The sequence below is a fragment of the Staurois parvus genome, unplaced genomic scaffold, assembly GCF_062004578.1.
Source record: "Staurois parvus isolate SC_StPar_1 unplaced genomic scaffold, SC_StPar_1.0 ptg001224l, whole genome shotgun sequence".
NCBI classification, from domain to species: Eukaryota; Metazoa; Chordata; class Amphibia; order Anura; family Ranidae; genus Staurois; species Staurois parvus.
In genome coordinates, this window is record NW_028319020.1 from 176,709 (window position 1) to 193,405 (window position 16,697).

Consider the following 16,697-nt stretch of genomic DNA (forward strand, 5'->3'; position numbering starts at 1 on the left):
GAACATAACTGGAGATGCTCTGCCTTATACTCTAAGCACTTGCTCCGGCACTACAGAAGTCTTAGGTAGGAGAGCCAGTGGTCTTGTAGTTGCTCCTCTGAATGACAATGTGGAAATATCTTTGTCACTATCACTGAGCGCAACCAGATTCCAAGCATCAAAGAGGAGATCCCTACTCCTGAAGCTGCTTTCCACCATTCTCACTTAAAGCACATAGCCAACCGAATACAAGCCCTCGATGAAAGTGCCGATATCCTGCTGTTACTTGGTCAAGACATCCTAAGGGTGCACAAAGTTCATCATCAAATCAACGGTCCACACAATGCACCATATGCTCAGCGTCTGGATCTAGGATGGGTCATCACAGGCAATGTCTGCCTAGACAAGGACAAGAGGTCCTACTCAGTCTCTTCCTTTAAAACACATTTCCTGTCAAATGGACAAATAACTTGTTCTGTACAATAACCACATAAATATATTGTGAAAGACTGTTTGAAAAAGGTGCACAACAGCACATCATACAAGACAATAAGAAAGCTCTTAATCTCTGGGATGATAACATCGGCAACACAGTGTTCAAGGTAACCACTAGAGATGAGCGAATTATTCAAAAATTCGATTCGGCTGATTCGCCGAATTTCAGGAAGAAATTCGATTCGATGCGAATTTATTCGCTACGAAGTTAACTTATAAAAAGGGTTTCTAGGCTTCAGAGAGCCTTTAAATTAGTGCAGAACACTGTACCTTTAATTTAAATGCCCTTGGAGATGAGGAAGGAGAAGGAGAAGGATGAGAAGAAGGAGAAGGAGAAGGATGAGAAGAAGGAGAAGGAGAAGGATGAGAAGAAGGAGAAGGAGAAGGATGAGAAGAAGGAGAAGGATGAGAAGAAGGAGAAGGAGAAGGAGAAGGATGAGAAGAAGGAGAAGGATGAGAAGATGGAGAAGGAGAAGGATGAGAAGAAGGAGAAGGAGAAGGATGAGAAGAAGGAGAAGGAGAAGAAGGAGAAGGAGAAGGATGAGAAGAAGGAGAAGGATGAGAAGAAGGAGAAGGATGAGAAGAAGGAGAAGGATGAGAAGAAGGATGAGAAGAAGGATGAGAAGAAGGAGAAGGATGAGAAGAAGGATGAGAAGAAGGAGAAGGATGAGAAGAAGGATGAGAAGAAGGAGAAGGATGAGAAGAAGGAGAAGGATGAGAAGAAGGATGAGAAGAAGGAGAAGGGTGAGAAGAAGGATGAGAAGAAGGAGAAGGATGAGAAGAAGGATGAGAAGAAGGAGAAGGATGAGAAGAAGGAGAAGGATGAGAAGAAGGATGAGAAGAAGGAGAAGGATGAGAAGAAGGATGAGAAGAAGGAGAAGGATGAGAAGAAGGAGAAGGAGAAGGATGAGAAGAAGGAGAAGGAGAAGGATGAGAAGAAGGAGAAGGATGAGAAGAAGGAGAAGGAGAAGGATGAGAAGAAGGAGAAGGATGAGAAGAAGGATGAGAAGAAGGAGAAGGATGAGCAGAAGGAGAAGGATGAGAAGAAGGATGAGAAGAAGGAGAAGGATGAGAAGAAGGAGAAGGAGAAGGATGAGAAGAAGGAGAAGGATGAGAAGAAGGAGAAGGATGAGAAGAAGGATGAGAAGAAGGATGAGAAGAAGGAGAAGGATGAGAAGAAGGATGAGAAGAAGGAGAAGGATGACAAGAAGGATGAGAAGAAGGAGAAGGATGAGAAGAAGGAGAAGGATGAGAAGAAGGATGAGAAGAAGGAGAAGGATGAGAAGAAGGATGAGAAGAAGGAGAAGGATGAGAAGAAGGAGAAGGATGAGAAGAAGGAGAAGGAGAAGGATGAGAAGAAGGAGAAGGAGAAGGATGAGAAGAAGGAGAAGGATGAGAAGAAGGAGAAGGATGAGAAGAAGGAGAAGGAGAAGGATGAGAAGAAGGAGAAGGATGAGAAGAAGGAGAAGGATGAGAAGAAGGATGAGAAGAAGGAGAAGGATGAGAAGAAGGATGAGAAGAAGGAGAAGGATGAGAAGAAGAAGGATGAGAAGAAGGAGAAGGATGAGAAGAAGAAGAAGGATGAGAAGAAGGAGAAGGATGAGAAGAAGGAGAAGGATGAGAAGAAGAAGAAGGATGAGAAGAAGAAGAAGGATGAGAAGAAGGAGAATTCCAAGCCGGCAAAAACTGTATCTGCAGAGCTCCGCTATTTCTTAGCGGAGCTCTGCAGATACACTTAGCGGAGCTCTGCAGATACACTTTTTGCCGGCTTGGAATTCTTCTTATTTTCATCCTACTTCTTCTTCTTCTTCATCCTCATCCTCTTCTTCTTCTTCTGAGGATGAAGAAGAAGAAGAAGAAGAAGAAGTAGGATGAAAATAAGAATAATTCCAAGCCGGCAAAAAGTGTATCTGCAGAGCTCCTCTATTCTGCAGATACACTTAGAGGAGCTCTGCAGATACACTTTTTGCCGGCTTGGAATTATTCTTATTTTCATCCTACTTCTTCTTCTTCTTCATCCTCATCCTCAGAAGAAGAAGAAGAGGATGAGGATGAGGATGAAGAGGAAGAAGAAGAAGAAGTAGGATGAAAATAAGAATAATTCCAAACCGGCAAAAAGTGTATCTGCAGAGCTCCTCTATTCTGCAGATACATTTAGAGGAGCTCTGCAGATACACTTTTTGCTGGCTTGGAATTATTCTTATTTTCATCCTACTTCTTCTTCTTCTTCTTCATCCTCATCCTCTTCTTCTGAGGATGAGGATGAGGATGAAGAAGAAGAAGAAGAAGTAGGATGAAAATAAGAATTCCAAACCGGCAAAAAGTGTATCTACAGAGCTCCTCTATTTCTGACAGTTCTCTGACAGCTCCTTCACATGTACAGCGGTTGAAACATCTGTTTCCGAATAAAAACATCTGTATCCTAAATGGAAACAAATAGATACAATTTTTCAACCGCTGTACATGTGAAGGAACTGTCAGAGAACTGTCAGAAATAGCGGAGCTCTCTGCAGAGACACTTTTGCCGGCTGATCGGGAAAAATCCGATTCGCGCACCCGAAGTAGGCAAATATTCGGATTCGACGCGAATCGAATTTTTCCTGAAATTCGTATCGAATTCCGGTTCGCCTGGTTCGATTCGCTCATCTCTAGTAACCACTAAAGACAATGAGTTAGCAGCTACCATAGAAGACAAAGAATTCTTGAAAACCATGAGTAAAGAGTTCTACCAACATGATTCCAACAGTTGGGTAGCACCTCTACCATTTCGTACCCCAAGAAAGAGACTACCAAACAACAGGGTACACGCAGAATCATGGTTTGTTTCTTTAAATCGCAGTTTGAACCAGAAGCCTGAGATGAAAAAGCGCTTTGCGGACTTTATGCAGAATGTGTTTGAGAGAGATTATGCCGATCCTGCACCTCCTCTTATGGAAGGAGAAGAATTTTGGTATCTACCATGCTTTGGTGTCTACTATCCTCGCAAGCCTGATCAGATTAGGGTGGTCTTCGACTCAAGTGGTCATCATGAAGGTGTCTCCCTCAATGACAATCTTCTCACTGGGCCTAATCTGAACAACAATCTCCTAGGAGTCTTACTTTGCTTCAGACAAGAGCCAATTGCTGTTATGGCTGACATTCAGCAGATGTTCCACTGTTTCATCGTCTGTGAAGACTAGAGAAACTTCCTCAGGTTCCGATGGTACCACAATAATGATGTCAACAATGAAGTCATAGACTATCGAATGAAGGTACATGTTTTCGGTAACAGTCCTTCTCCTGCAGTAGCAATTTATGGACTGAGGAAAACAGCTGAAGAGAGTGAGAAAGAATTTGGATCTGATGCAAGACAGTTTATCGAAAGGAATTTCTATGTAGACGACGGACTCAAATCTCTGCCCAATGAAGAAGAAGCTATTGACCTTTTTACCAGAACCCAGAACATGCTTGCCACTGCAAACTTCAGACTTCACAAAATCATCTCTAACAGCGTCATTATAGCCTTTCCTTCTGATGACCATGCTGGCAGTGTGAAGAAATTCCAACTAGGATCTGACCTTTCTGTTACACAACGCAGTCTTGGATTGTTTTGGAATGTTAAACAAGACACATTCACATTTCAAGCATCAGCCTGTGACAAGCCCTTCACAAAGCGAAGAGTATTGTTTACAGTGAACAGCATTTAGGATCCGTTAGGTTTCATTACACCTCTCACCATTCAGGGTAAGATACTGCTGAGACAACTTACTTCTGAAAGCTCAGACTGGGATACCCCCTTACCCAAGGAGAAACAACAAAGGTGGATAATTATACCAAATACGTCATTTATCTTATTGATAACTCAGGTATGCGACACAGGACTGTGTAGCTGGACTACTTAGTCACCGGATTTTGCTCTCCTAGAGTATTGTTAAGGATATTTCTCGCCTTGCACACCCATTCTTGAGCATACACCATTAACACTCTCTAACTTTCCTAATTCCTGACTCTCTGACTCTACCTCTCATCTCTTTCCTAACCTCACTCTTTTTTTTCTGTTTTCCACTCCCCCCCCCCTTTTTTTTTTCCTTTCGCTTCCCCTGTCTATGGATTAGGAGTCTTAAGCACTTAAATTTCCCTAATACTTGACAATGTCTACCAATCACACACCCCGACGTGTGCACCGTACACTTTCTGTGACATCTCTGAACGCAAGAGGCCTAAATATACCCGAAAAACGCTCACAACTCCTGAATTATATGAAACATCTCAGTGCAGATGTGCTCTTCATTCAAGAAACTCACTTTCGTGCGGATCATATTCCTAAATTCTTCAATTCTTACTACCCAACAGCATATCATTCAGTCAATACAGAGGTAAAAGCGAAGTGTATCTATTTTAATCTCCAAGATGCTTCCGCTCAGGATCTCTGAATCTCTCGAGGATCCAGAGGGAAGGTTCTTTATATGACAAACTGATTACTTTAGCCAACATATACAGTCCGAATACATCACAAGTGAGTTTTTGTTGTGAAATCTCCAGAATTCTTGTTTCCTTTCAAGCGGGTATCTTGATTCTTGGAGGCGACTTCAATGTGGCTTTGAACCCCCTAGATGACACCTCGACAGGCTTCTCATCAAAACCCTTCTGAACACTTAAACAGATAAAAGCAGAATTAAATGACCTACTCCTACATGATACCTGGCGTACCCTACACCCCTCCGATAAAGATTATACTTTTTTTTCAGCTCCTCGCAAATGTCATTCTAGAATCGACTAGCTCTTTCTCTCACAAAAAGATTTACATACGCTGTAGTCAGCCTTTATAGAACCAATGATTCTCTCTGACCATCACCAAATCATGCTAACTATTCAACTTCCCGACGCTCCTTACACATCCAAAACATGGAGATTAGATCCCTTTCTCCTTACTGACTCCGACGTTACCCGTCAAATCCGGGATTCTCTGACCAATTACTTTAAAGAGAACATGTCTATGGAAACGTCTCCGCGCATTCAATGGGAAGCACACAAATGTGTGATACGTGGACTCCTGCTTTTTATCTCGGCCTCCCGTAAACGGATAGCCCAAGCTTCTTTCAATTCCTTACTGCTATAAGTTAGGGACCTAGAAGGTGCACATAAGCGCTCGAAAGCTGTAGCCTTTGTGGCAGAACTTGACCAGGCACGCAAGCAACTGTGAGATTTAGTGGAAAAGAGAACTAGACGCAATTTTATTTTAACCCAGAAACTCTTCTACGAACATGGCAATAAAAGCGGCAGGTTTCTGGCACGGGCTTTGCAAGCTAAAAAAGCATCGCACACCATTCATAGACTTAACTCGAAACAAGGTCATCCACTTAGAACATCTGCAGATATCGCAGCTGAATTTGAGCGATATTACACCGAGCTTTATAACCTCCCCCTACCACCTAAACCGACAGGAGATGATAGACCACGCGAAGACATCATCCAGACTTTTCTGGCCCAATATCTTCCTAAAGCTATTTCTCAGTCACAAGTGAAAGATTTAGATGGGGCTTTGAATTTGACAGAGCTACAACAGGCCATTGCTCAACTGAAGCCGGGCAAAAGTCCGGGACCAGATGGTCTCATAACCACATACTACAAATTCTTCATAGATATCCTAGCACACCCATTTTTAAAGGCCTTCAATTTGCTAGATACACCAGGTCAATCCATGCTCTATCTCTCTGAAGCCCACATTACATTGATACTGAGACAATAAAGACCAGACATCGCCGGCAAACTACCGCCCGATTTCCCTACTGAATGTCGACCTTAAGATTTTTGCAAAGATTTTGGCAAATCGTCTACTGAGTATTATTGACACTATTATTTCCACTGATCGAGTGGGTTTCATCCCTGGCAGAGAGGCTGGAGACAACACCATCAGGGCCATAAACATACACCATTGGCTAACACAGAAGAGACAATATTCTTCCTCTCTCAAGATGTGGAGAAGGCCTTTGACAGACTAGCATGGGACTATATGGAGGCTGTTCTATCTGGTCTTGGGCTTCCTCCCCGCTTCTTGAACTTCATCATGTACCTACACACGACACCAACGGCTAGAGTGAGAGTGAATGGTCTCCTCTCAGATGCTTTTTCATTACGAAATTGAACGAGACAAGGATGCCCATTATCCCCCCTCCTATTTATCATCACTCTTAAACCGTTTCTGCACTGCATTAAACAAAATGACAGCATTAAAGGGATTGCAATTAATGGCAAAACACACAAAATCGCGGCCTTTGCTGATGACATTTTACTTTTCTTAACAGACCCACATATTACATTGCCTAACCTACTACATGACTTCAAGCGGTTTCAATATCTAGCCAATTTTAAAATCAACTTCAGTAAATTTCAAGCCCTAAATATTTCCTTACCACGAGATACGCTTTGTCAGACAAAACTTAATTTTCCCTTTACCTGGCAGTCCGTAGCCATCAGGTATCTAGGAATCCAACTATCGGCCCATCTTGCAGATCTTTTTGCCCAGAACTTCTTACCCATCCTCTGAAATATCACTAAAGACCTGCAGACTTGGGATAAACCGTTCTTCTCTTGGTTCGGCAGAGCAGCGATTATTAAGATGAATGTGCTTCCTAGAATTCTATACTTATTGCAAACAATTCCAATTAAACTGCCTAATTCTTTTTTTAAGTCTTTTAAAACCTTATGCACCTCATTCCTATGGTGTAACAAACGTCCATGAATCAGTTTTGACCAACTCACTATGCCCAAAACCAGTGGAGGTATTAGGCTACCGGACATTGCCCGCTACTACAGAGCATGCCAAATGGCTAGAATAGTAGATTGGTCTACGAATCATAGTCGAAAAGTGTGGGTCAACTTGGAGGCTGCTTTCTCAAAGACCCCACTTGCCTCGTCTCCTTGGCTGAAAAGTTCAAACCTCTCCATTAAGTTCATGGGACACCCTCTTATAGGCCCCCACATTAGCCTGTTACCATCAGATAATTAAGACATCAGACTTTTCTTCTACCCCAGGCCCACTCTCGTCTATTAATATGAACCCGGACTTCCCCCCGGGTTTGTCACCTACTTTTCTTGCAGGATCCAGCCGCCCAAATTATCTGTGTATACACCAACTCTTTAAAGATGGGACGTTTCTATCTAGAGACATCATTCTAAACAAGTGGCCACTCCTGACCTTGACGCAATGGATGTACAGACAATTACACCATTTCATTCACAGTTCCTCACACATTAACCAATATACTAGACGTCTTACCCCATTTGAAAAACTCAGTTTTACAGACTCTCCCAAGAGACATGTTATATCTCAGCTTTATTCTTATCTTGAAAACACTATTGAGGTTCAGTCTAGAAAAGCCTGTATAGCCTGGAGCTCTGACCTACAACTCCAACTAACGCTGGAAAACTGGGATCATATCTACGCACTTATTCACAAGGGCTCCATATGTGTTTCCACTCAGGAAAGCAACTTTAAACTATACTCTAGATGATACAGAGTTCCATCCCTGCTTCACCAGTTCGATCCCAATGTCTCGGACTCTTGTTGGAGATGTCACCTGGCTAAGAGTACACTCATGCACATTTGGTGGGACTACCCTATGCTGCAGCCATTTTGGGGGAGAGTTCAATCCACAATTGCACAAGTAACTCTGTATAGCCTGGAGCTCACCCTGCACAATTTCTACTGCATCACTCCTCACTCCCATCCCGGACATATCATAAATCACTCACCATGCACATGGTCAACGCGGCAAAACAATGTGTCCCAGTCCACTGGCGCTCGACAAATATTCCCACTATCCGTGAATGGTTTGCGAGGATCAAAAGAACTGAGGAAATGGAGGAACTGATCTCTGTTGCTAAGGAACATCCCGAGAGATTCAGGGGAACTTGGGCCTGTTGGAAGCATTTTAAAACCACCCCTTCCTACCACCTATTAATGCAACAATGATTGTCTAGACCTATTCTGACACTAGGGAATGTTCTCTTTTCTGAGATACCTCTCGATCTATGCCTAGATATACCTTTGTCCTTTACCAAGGCTTGCTCCTTTGGAACTTGTATCCGCATATTACCCGGTTGACTATCTTGATTCGCACCATGGATTCAACTATAAGCTGATATTTCTATTGTGATGCGTTTCACATGTTGAAAGCCACCTACCCGCAACAATATACTCCTTTTTTCCGTCTTATCATACAATAAGCCCCTCCCTCCCCTCCCTACCTCCCCCCCTTTTTTTTTTTCTTTTCTCTCTCTCTCTTTCTTCTTTCTCCCTTTCTATATACTTACGTTGTCACCAAGTTACTCTCATTACTAACTAACCCTCTTTCTACCTGATCTTTAGCTCTGGCCTGTGTTCCACTCTTATCTTCGTACCATAACCAATACAGAATGCTGTACCTGAAACAGACGTATTAAGCTCCATAATACTTACATTTCCAATTCTTGGACACGTGAAATGGATCTAAGGTTTCCATAGATGCTGTTCATATTCGATATCACACACTTCACACTTCCCTGACAGAAAATTCTGCTCAACAGTCAAAAGACAATATATCTACTAGCTCATTTCTTAGTTGTGGTACAATTCCTGGATTGTAATATTATGCTGACTAAATGTTTGACAACGTTCTGTTTTGTATTGCCTGTTATGCTTTGACCTGTCTGCGACACGGGAGTCGACATTCAGTAATCTGTCCGATTTTGGATTCACGTCTGTATATGTATTGTTATGCCTGCTTTCTTCTAATAAAAATCTTTTTTGGAAAAAAAAAAAAAAGGTGGGAATCCTGGAAACAATCTCTAAATCCTGAACAATGGCACTATGTTCCCACAAGCCTCAATCCTGCTGACCGTGGCAGTCGTGCAGTACCTACCACTGCATTTCAGGACACATCTTGGCTATATCCACCATGAAAGAAGGTTCTGCACACCTTTACTTCAGGCCTATAAAGGAACTAGTACTTCTTTTGCCCAAAGAGGAAGACAAGTCATCAACCTGAATTAAAGGGAGGTAAGAAGGAATCGTGCATGTTGCTGCCTTCCCCTCTGAATATGGATTTACATGTCTCAGCCTGGAATTTTGAGACCAACATCTGCAGGTATTATGCTAAATGTTTGTTTTTCTTTGCTCTTCCCTTCCCTCTTGTTTTGCAGATGTTCCTGGAAAGAATCTTCATTATTTATATTGGACTTGAACTAAAGTTTATTATTATAGAAATCATAGATTTTGATGGGGAGTGTCATGTTTCACATGACTGTCATATTGACTGCCATATGCCTTTAAGTGTTTTCTATATCTTGTCTCTGCCCCTCCCTTTTCTTTGGTTTAGCTCATGTTGTATAGATATCCCACCCCTTTTCTCAGAAAGGCATTGCAGCAAGCCTCATGTCATGGAGCAGGAAACATTATGATCTTTTAACCTATCGAATGTTCATTGTTAAAAGATTCTCACAATATCTACAAGATGTCTTATTGATTGAGTCACTGACTGTGGTATCCAACTGAGAAGTTATTGCTATCTCATCACAACTGTAAGTTACAGAAATCACACTATCAATGCTTAGATTGGAGAGGCAGAAAATACATGTTTAATGCAATATCTTGTTTGGGGAGGGCCCTATATCATAACCCCTACCCCCAAAAGTGGGCTGCACAATATAAAAATCACCCACCGTTCAATCAAGAAACAGAGTTACTGACCATGTTTCAAACTGACTGGGGGGTTGAGGAGACCACATTTTGGCCTCAGTCATGACTATTTTATATTACTTTTAATTTTAGGGACTACAGAAATTTAATGATATTATACTTTGATATTTCTTTTCACTTTAAGGTTGATTTATGTATTGCAAATGTAGTCACCATGACTATACCTTGTTGTCATTTCCTGCCTGTTACAACTTATATCCTCATTGTGAACATGTGATATGCCATTACCACTGCCACTGTACCATTGGGATTGCTGAAACGGCAATAGATCATTGAAGTTTTACATGGTTTGGGAAATATATACAGAAAAATCTTCTTTTATTCTAAATGTTGATAGTTTAACTAGGTTTTCTGTTAGCAATGACACAAGTATACTGAAGAGGAGATATTGCAGATGTAATTATGTCATCACTATTTGGTATATACAGTGACAGTGGGGGGAGCACTGGCACACTACAACATTGTGCAAGCAGAGATCACACCAAAAAAAGGCGAATATAGTGACACTACAAGGACCATACAGCAAATAGACATACCTTAAAAAAGAAAAGGCTCATTTCCTTTCCAGCAGTCCATGCTTTGAAATACTGCAATACTGCTCTTAACTCTTCTGCAAAATACTTAACCAGTAGGATGGGTTGAATACCAGTTTCCCCTGGCACATGCAGTGGTTCCATCTTGTAATCACATATAAGCCAGTAGAAGGAACCACTGTGTGCAGGGGGTAGCAGGTATTCACATACTAAAAGAAGTAAATACCTGCAGCAGTCCGGGAGCAGAATTGCAACTGCATTTCAAGGCTTTCACAGTGAGAAGTGTAGTATTTCTTGTATGTTTTTTTTCTGTTTTGCCCCTGTAATGATTTAGGGTTAGGGCGTAACTTACAGTGGACCTAAACCCTAGGTGGTACGCTGAATATCTGAGAAATGTTATGTAGATTTCTAGAATTTTATCATCATACTGCTGCCTGAAAAATAGTTAGTGATAATTTTTTTGAGATCTTAATATTAAATATTTCCTTGTAATCACTTACCTAAGCTGTTGACAGCCATGTATGAATGGAGATAACATTATTTGGTCCTCAGCATCCATTGTGAGATGTTGAAAAGAGATATTCTTAAAACTTTTACAAATCTTCAAGCAATAGCACAGCTCCTTAGAAGAATTCTTCATTCTTAGATATTTATAATGCATGGCTCCAATGATCAAACATGATCGAGACATAACTCTCCTTATGAAGTCCTCATCCTGAGTCTCATTCAGACAACAAATGGATTCAATAGATATGATTGATTTTTCATGTTTTACAATCCATTTTATCATTGCAGATTTTTTTTGGAGTGAAATGTTAATCCCTGTGCTCTTTGAGAATTCCGTAACAACTTTTTCATTTAGAAATCCGAAGAGGAATCGTACAACTAGTGCTAAATGTGGATGATCTTTGCACAATTCTGAGCATGAATTCCCTTTACAGATCTCAGGGAGTGAGGTGTTTTTCTCAGATCCATCATCCATCACGTAATATAGAGCAGCAAGGAACTCCTGCACACTGAGGTGGGTGAAGCTGTAGCAGGTTCGGGTGCCAATTCCATGGTGGAATATGTCCTCATTCACAAATACAGACTTAAACTTGGAAAGATGAAGTTCTTCTAAATCTTCTTCTGCAAACAAGATTTGATGGTTGAGAATTCCCTTGTTGGCCAGAGCACACAGTTTCTTCAGGCTGGCATGTACAGACTGCTCTCTTCCATCATCCTCCCTTCCATGGTACATTATTAGACCTTTCAAGTAGGAGAGATAGAGAGATGTAATTGTTTGATATGGAATTAAATCCAATTCCTTCTTTATTTCTGGCTTTATCAGAGTGCATACAATCCAGGACATGATGGGGACAGCACATAGGGTGTACAGATAGTCATTGTCTTTTATTATACTGAGAGCCTTCGCTGCATCCTCTGGATTTTCAAAGAAGTTGCGGACATATTTGTTATGATCTTCTCCTGTAAATCCCAGAATATCCACAAAACGTGAACGGAATTTTTTAATAAGCTGATGTAACTTTTGTATTGCCATTGGTCTTGTGGTGATGATCAGAGAAACTTCAGGGAGACATTGTTTGTTTAGTAAACTTTTTAGGAGAACTTCTATGGAATTTTCTTGAAAAGGGTCATCACAGTTCTCCTTCACATTTTCCAGAGACCATTTCAGCTCATCAAAACCATCAACAATTAAAAGCAGTTTCTCAGAATTGCTCAGAACTGACTTCATCATATCCTCTGGACATATCAATCCACAGGCTGTAGATAAAAGTCTAGCAAGGCTTACCTTATCAGTGATGGTGTTGAGTTCTCTACAGTTCAGATGAAATGCAAAATTAAACTTGTCTTGGTAGAGATTCCCAGAAGCCCAGTCCAGCATAATCTTCTGGGAGGTCATTGTTTTTCCAATCCCGGATGGTCCTTGTAACACTACAGCTGTGGGAATGATTCCTTTTGGATTTGGGTCAAACAGAGCCTCGAGGGTGGTTGGTGAATACTCCGGAGAAGATCTCTCATCCATTATCTGGAGATGCTTTATACCCAAAGCTGTTATTTCATGTTCTCTCTCCTCTATTTTCCGAGTATTTCTTATCATTAATAGGTTGGTATATCTATCTTCCAGGTCGACATTCTCTCCTGGTAGGGAGTTGTGTTCTTGTATAAGTTGGTATTTCTGTTTCGCTGATTCCATATATTTCATTCTGCAATCTATATTACATACAACTAATTTACTCATATGTGAATATTTTTTATTTTCAGCCAACATTTTCAACTAATAATACCAAGTAAAACTGTTGTTTTAATTACAAGTGGAGTACAGTGGGCTATGTGATACCGTGCATCTCCCTTCCATAGTTCCTGTCTCTACTCCCAACTGGGGGTGTTCCCAAAAGTAATAACTAATTATTAAAAAACTGATGCGCTGGCAACAACAAATTAAATAATAAGATGACATAAAAAGAAACAAAAACATAATCCTGGTGACCAGCTGCTGAAATCACCTAGTGTGTGCTCATCCATCAAATCAATGAATCAAAAACAAATTATGTGTTGCACTGCTGAGCTGCATAAATATTTGCAATCAACCTGTGTTATGTGTCCTTAATCATACAGTATGTATAACATTCTGCAATATAATAATAACCTCATTAAATCATAACTCATAAAAAATGTGTTCATAAAATAATATTCAGTGGTGCTCTCTTCATAAATAATCTTTCTTCACCAAATGGAATTTGCTTCCAAAACCTCAGTGCTGTAACAATATCAACTCAGTATATATTGAAGTATGATATAAGATATTTACGTTTCATGAGTTTACAGTGCTGCACGTTTAGGATATAGTATTTGGATATGTTACTATTTTTACTAGTTTTGTCAAAGTGCGGCTTAAAGTGGTTGAAGGTTTTTTACCTTCATGCATTCTATTCATGAACATAAAAAAACCTTCAGCATGCTGCTTCCCTCACAGCCCCCCCCCCCCCCCCCCCCCAATACTTACTGGAGCCTAACCATAATCCAGCACTGTGCACCTGAGCCTCAGCTCTTCTGGGTTTCCCTCTCCTTATTGGCCATTGGCTACTGCTGCTGTCAATCACAGGCAGTGATGAGGGAGTGGGGGGTGAGGCCAAGCTGTGTTCCAGTGTGTCTTATAGACACACAGAGGCAGCTCAGGAGTGAGCACACACAAATGCCCCCAGAGCAGCAATTAGCTCAGGGGGCATTCAGCAGGGTAGAAGAACAGGGGACATGAGAAGAGGAGGCTTAAGGCTGCTCTATGCAAACCCATTATACAGAGCAGGTAAGTATGACATATTTGTTATTTTTAAAACAAAAAAATTTAAGCTTTATTGTCACTTTATTTTGGGCTGTTTCATTAATAGGGATATCTCCTGGCCTCCTTAAAAACACAAAATAAATTATGTGGATATAATCTGGAGTCATTAGATGTATATAATTCTTATGCTTGCCCCATTGGATCTGGACTTTACTATTGCCATGTATTTTAACTGTTAAAAGTTTGTTCCATTATATTTACAAACATGTAATACCATTGGTAAAGGAACTTGGTTATGTGCCTTGTCATGAGGTTGCATATCAGAGGTGGTACCACCTCCCAGTTTTTATAGTAACCTGATAAATAAAGCGGCTGTATTTGCATGATGATCCATGGACCATGGAATGCGGGGGAAGCGGCTTGTTAATAAGTTGCATTAAAATTAGTCTCATCGCCCTCGGTTCCTATAGTAACCTGATAAAAAAAGGTGGCAGTATAAAAGTCCCTGCTTTGTTACCCAGCCCCAACTCCTGACACAGTCATGTGATTAGTGACGACACACGTGGGGTGGAGCTGGGTGACTTTAGAATTAGACTTGAGGTACGGCAGCAGTGTAATAGCACTTGACTCCAGTATATTCTTGGAAATTGCAAGCGCAATTTGAAATAAAAGTAAGTGATTTTATTATAGTACACTATGGCTGGAATTCTTCAGGCTTTGGGTACATTTTAGAGGAAAACTTGTGGAGGATTGAATCTTTAAAGGCAAAGCTCTTCTGCAAACATTGAATGATTAAACTGATCTCTGTGTGAATTGGAAGTCTACTATTATATTCCCTGAGAAAACAGAGGCGCTGTATGACCTATAATCCCTACAGGTCTTAAAACAGGAGGGTACACCCATTCAGGTGGTGGTTCATAGTGTGAAGAGTATTTAAAGCACCGGAGAATGGAGATCAGTACCTGGATAGTGGTGGTTCACTGAGTGGAAATCGCTACAGAATTGGGTCTTTGGAAGCCATTCCCTGAAGAATGGGAGATGCAGTATGACCTATATACATCTATGAGTCTTAAATTAAAGTGAGGGCACACCCAATTATATATAAGGTGGTGTTTCACAGAGTGCAGAGTGTAACAGCGTATACCCAGAGATGGACACGGTTCAACCATTTTGGCTTCAACCTCCATCTTGGCAAATATAATATATATTTTTTTTTTTATTATTTTATTTTTTATTATTTTATCCTGGGTTAAAAAATTTCCTTTTTTTATATATTGTCTGAAAACTTGATTGAAATAGGGTATATAGTAACGTTATGTACTCTAATATAGGGATTTAGGTTTTTTAGTATATTTTATAAAATATGTGTATGTATATCTGGCTGATATTGACTTATCATGCTATTATTTTAAGTTTTATACGATAGGGGGTGGAGTAGTAGTATGGAGGATAAGTCTGATCTCCATCCCTTTTGTGAATGTTAGGGATTTTTCATAATATCTGATGTATGGGGTTACCCTCTGGGAGAAATGGCCAGTACTGAAATGTATAGGTTCTTGGGGGATGATTTTTCAATTAAATATGTATTGGTATAATTTGAGTGCACAAGGTGGCCAGTATGGGATTGTTTTCCCTGTGTTCTGCTGATCCAGGTGCAGCTTGTATGTATGGGTAGGGATATCCGGGTTTCCAGGTTGTAAAATGGCCACGGCTGTATCCTCACCTCCTTGGTTAGTGGTATTTAAGGAGAGTGAGGAGACACGTCCGTATCCCTGTTGACAAAGTCCGGATGTGACGAAACGCGTCCGGGGCACGTGACGTGGTGACGTTCTGACGCTCTTCCGGAAGTGCTGTGGTGGCCATTTTTGTTCCTGGAACACGCGGCTGTGTATGCCCTGGAATCCTCCATACAGGTGTATGGTTAGTGGGGAACCTATCACCAATTACCTATCCCTTCTCTGAAGTGGTATGGTGAGGATATTTCAACACCACTGAGGAGAGGCTCGATTGTGGAATCAATTGCTTTGTGTGTGGAAGCTGATCTCTTCTTATTTTAATGTAAGTTGCTATAATAAAGTACTATGATTATTTATTATATACACTGATCCCTGGTCTATTTATGAGGTCTGTGGGAAGTGGCTGGAAAGGCTGAAGGAAAAAGGTTGGAAATAATCTCATCAATGCTTGTGTTACTACCTTGAGGGTAATTATGCACTTCTGTTATTTTTGTGCAGTGGATTAATATTTAAGGCAGAGGTATCTTGTTTCACGGTTGCTGTGGCACGGTAGTGTTTTCGCATGTAACACGTGTGGTACTTTGATTATATTTTTTATATTATTTGGATAAAGCACTATGTTGAGTTTTTTTCTTTGAGGTATATGAAGATTTGTTTTTGGAGTATACCAAAAAGGCGGTTTGGAGACACGAAGATTTGAGAAAGTACTGACAAAGATATATTCTTTTTGGGATTTATTTGGACTTTGATTTCTGGACTCTTATTTTGGGACTTTATACACTAATATAGAGTTTTGGGACTTATTTTGGGACTTTATACACTAATATTGAGGTTTTTTTGCAACCAAGTGTGCTTAAAGATTGATTGATTTATGTATGTACTTCAGGGGAAGGACGGTTAAAGTGACTTGGTGGGGTATTACAATTAAAGTAGGATAGTGCTGGATATTTAAT

The 16,697-nt window shown here is 40.6% G+C and overlaps 1 protein-coding gene across 1 annotated transcript in view; it reads right to left on the minus strand.

Moving 5' to 3' along the window:
- The window catches only part of LOC149438025 (NACHT, LRR and PYD domains-containing protein 3-like), a 131,036-nt gene that overhangs the window by 80,064 nt on the left and 34,275 nt on the right, over positions 1–16,697 (minus strand). Inside the window, exon 5 of the mRNA XM_089660318.1 lies at positions 11,226–12,939. Coding sequence (XP_089516444.1) covers positions 11,226–12,939 — 1,714 coding nt within the window. The remainder of the gene's footprint in view (positions 1–11,225; positions 12,940–16,697) is intronic.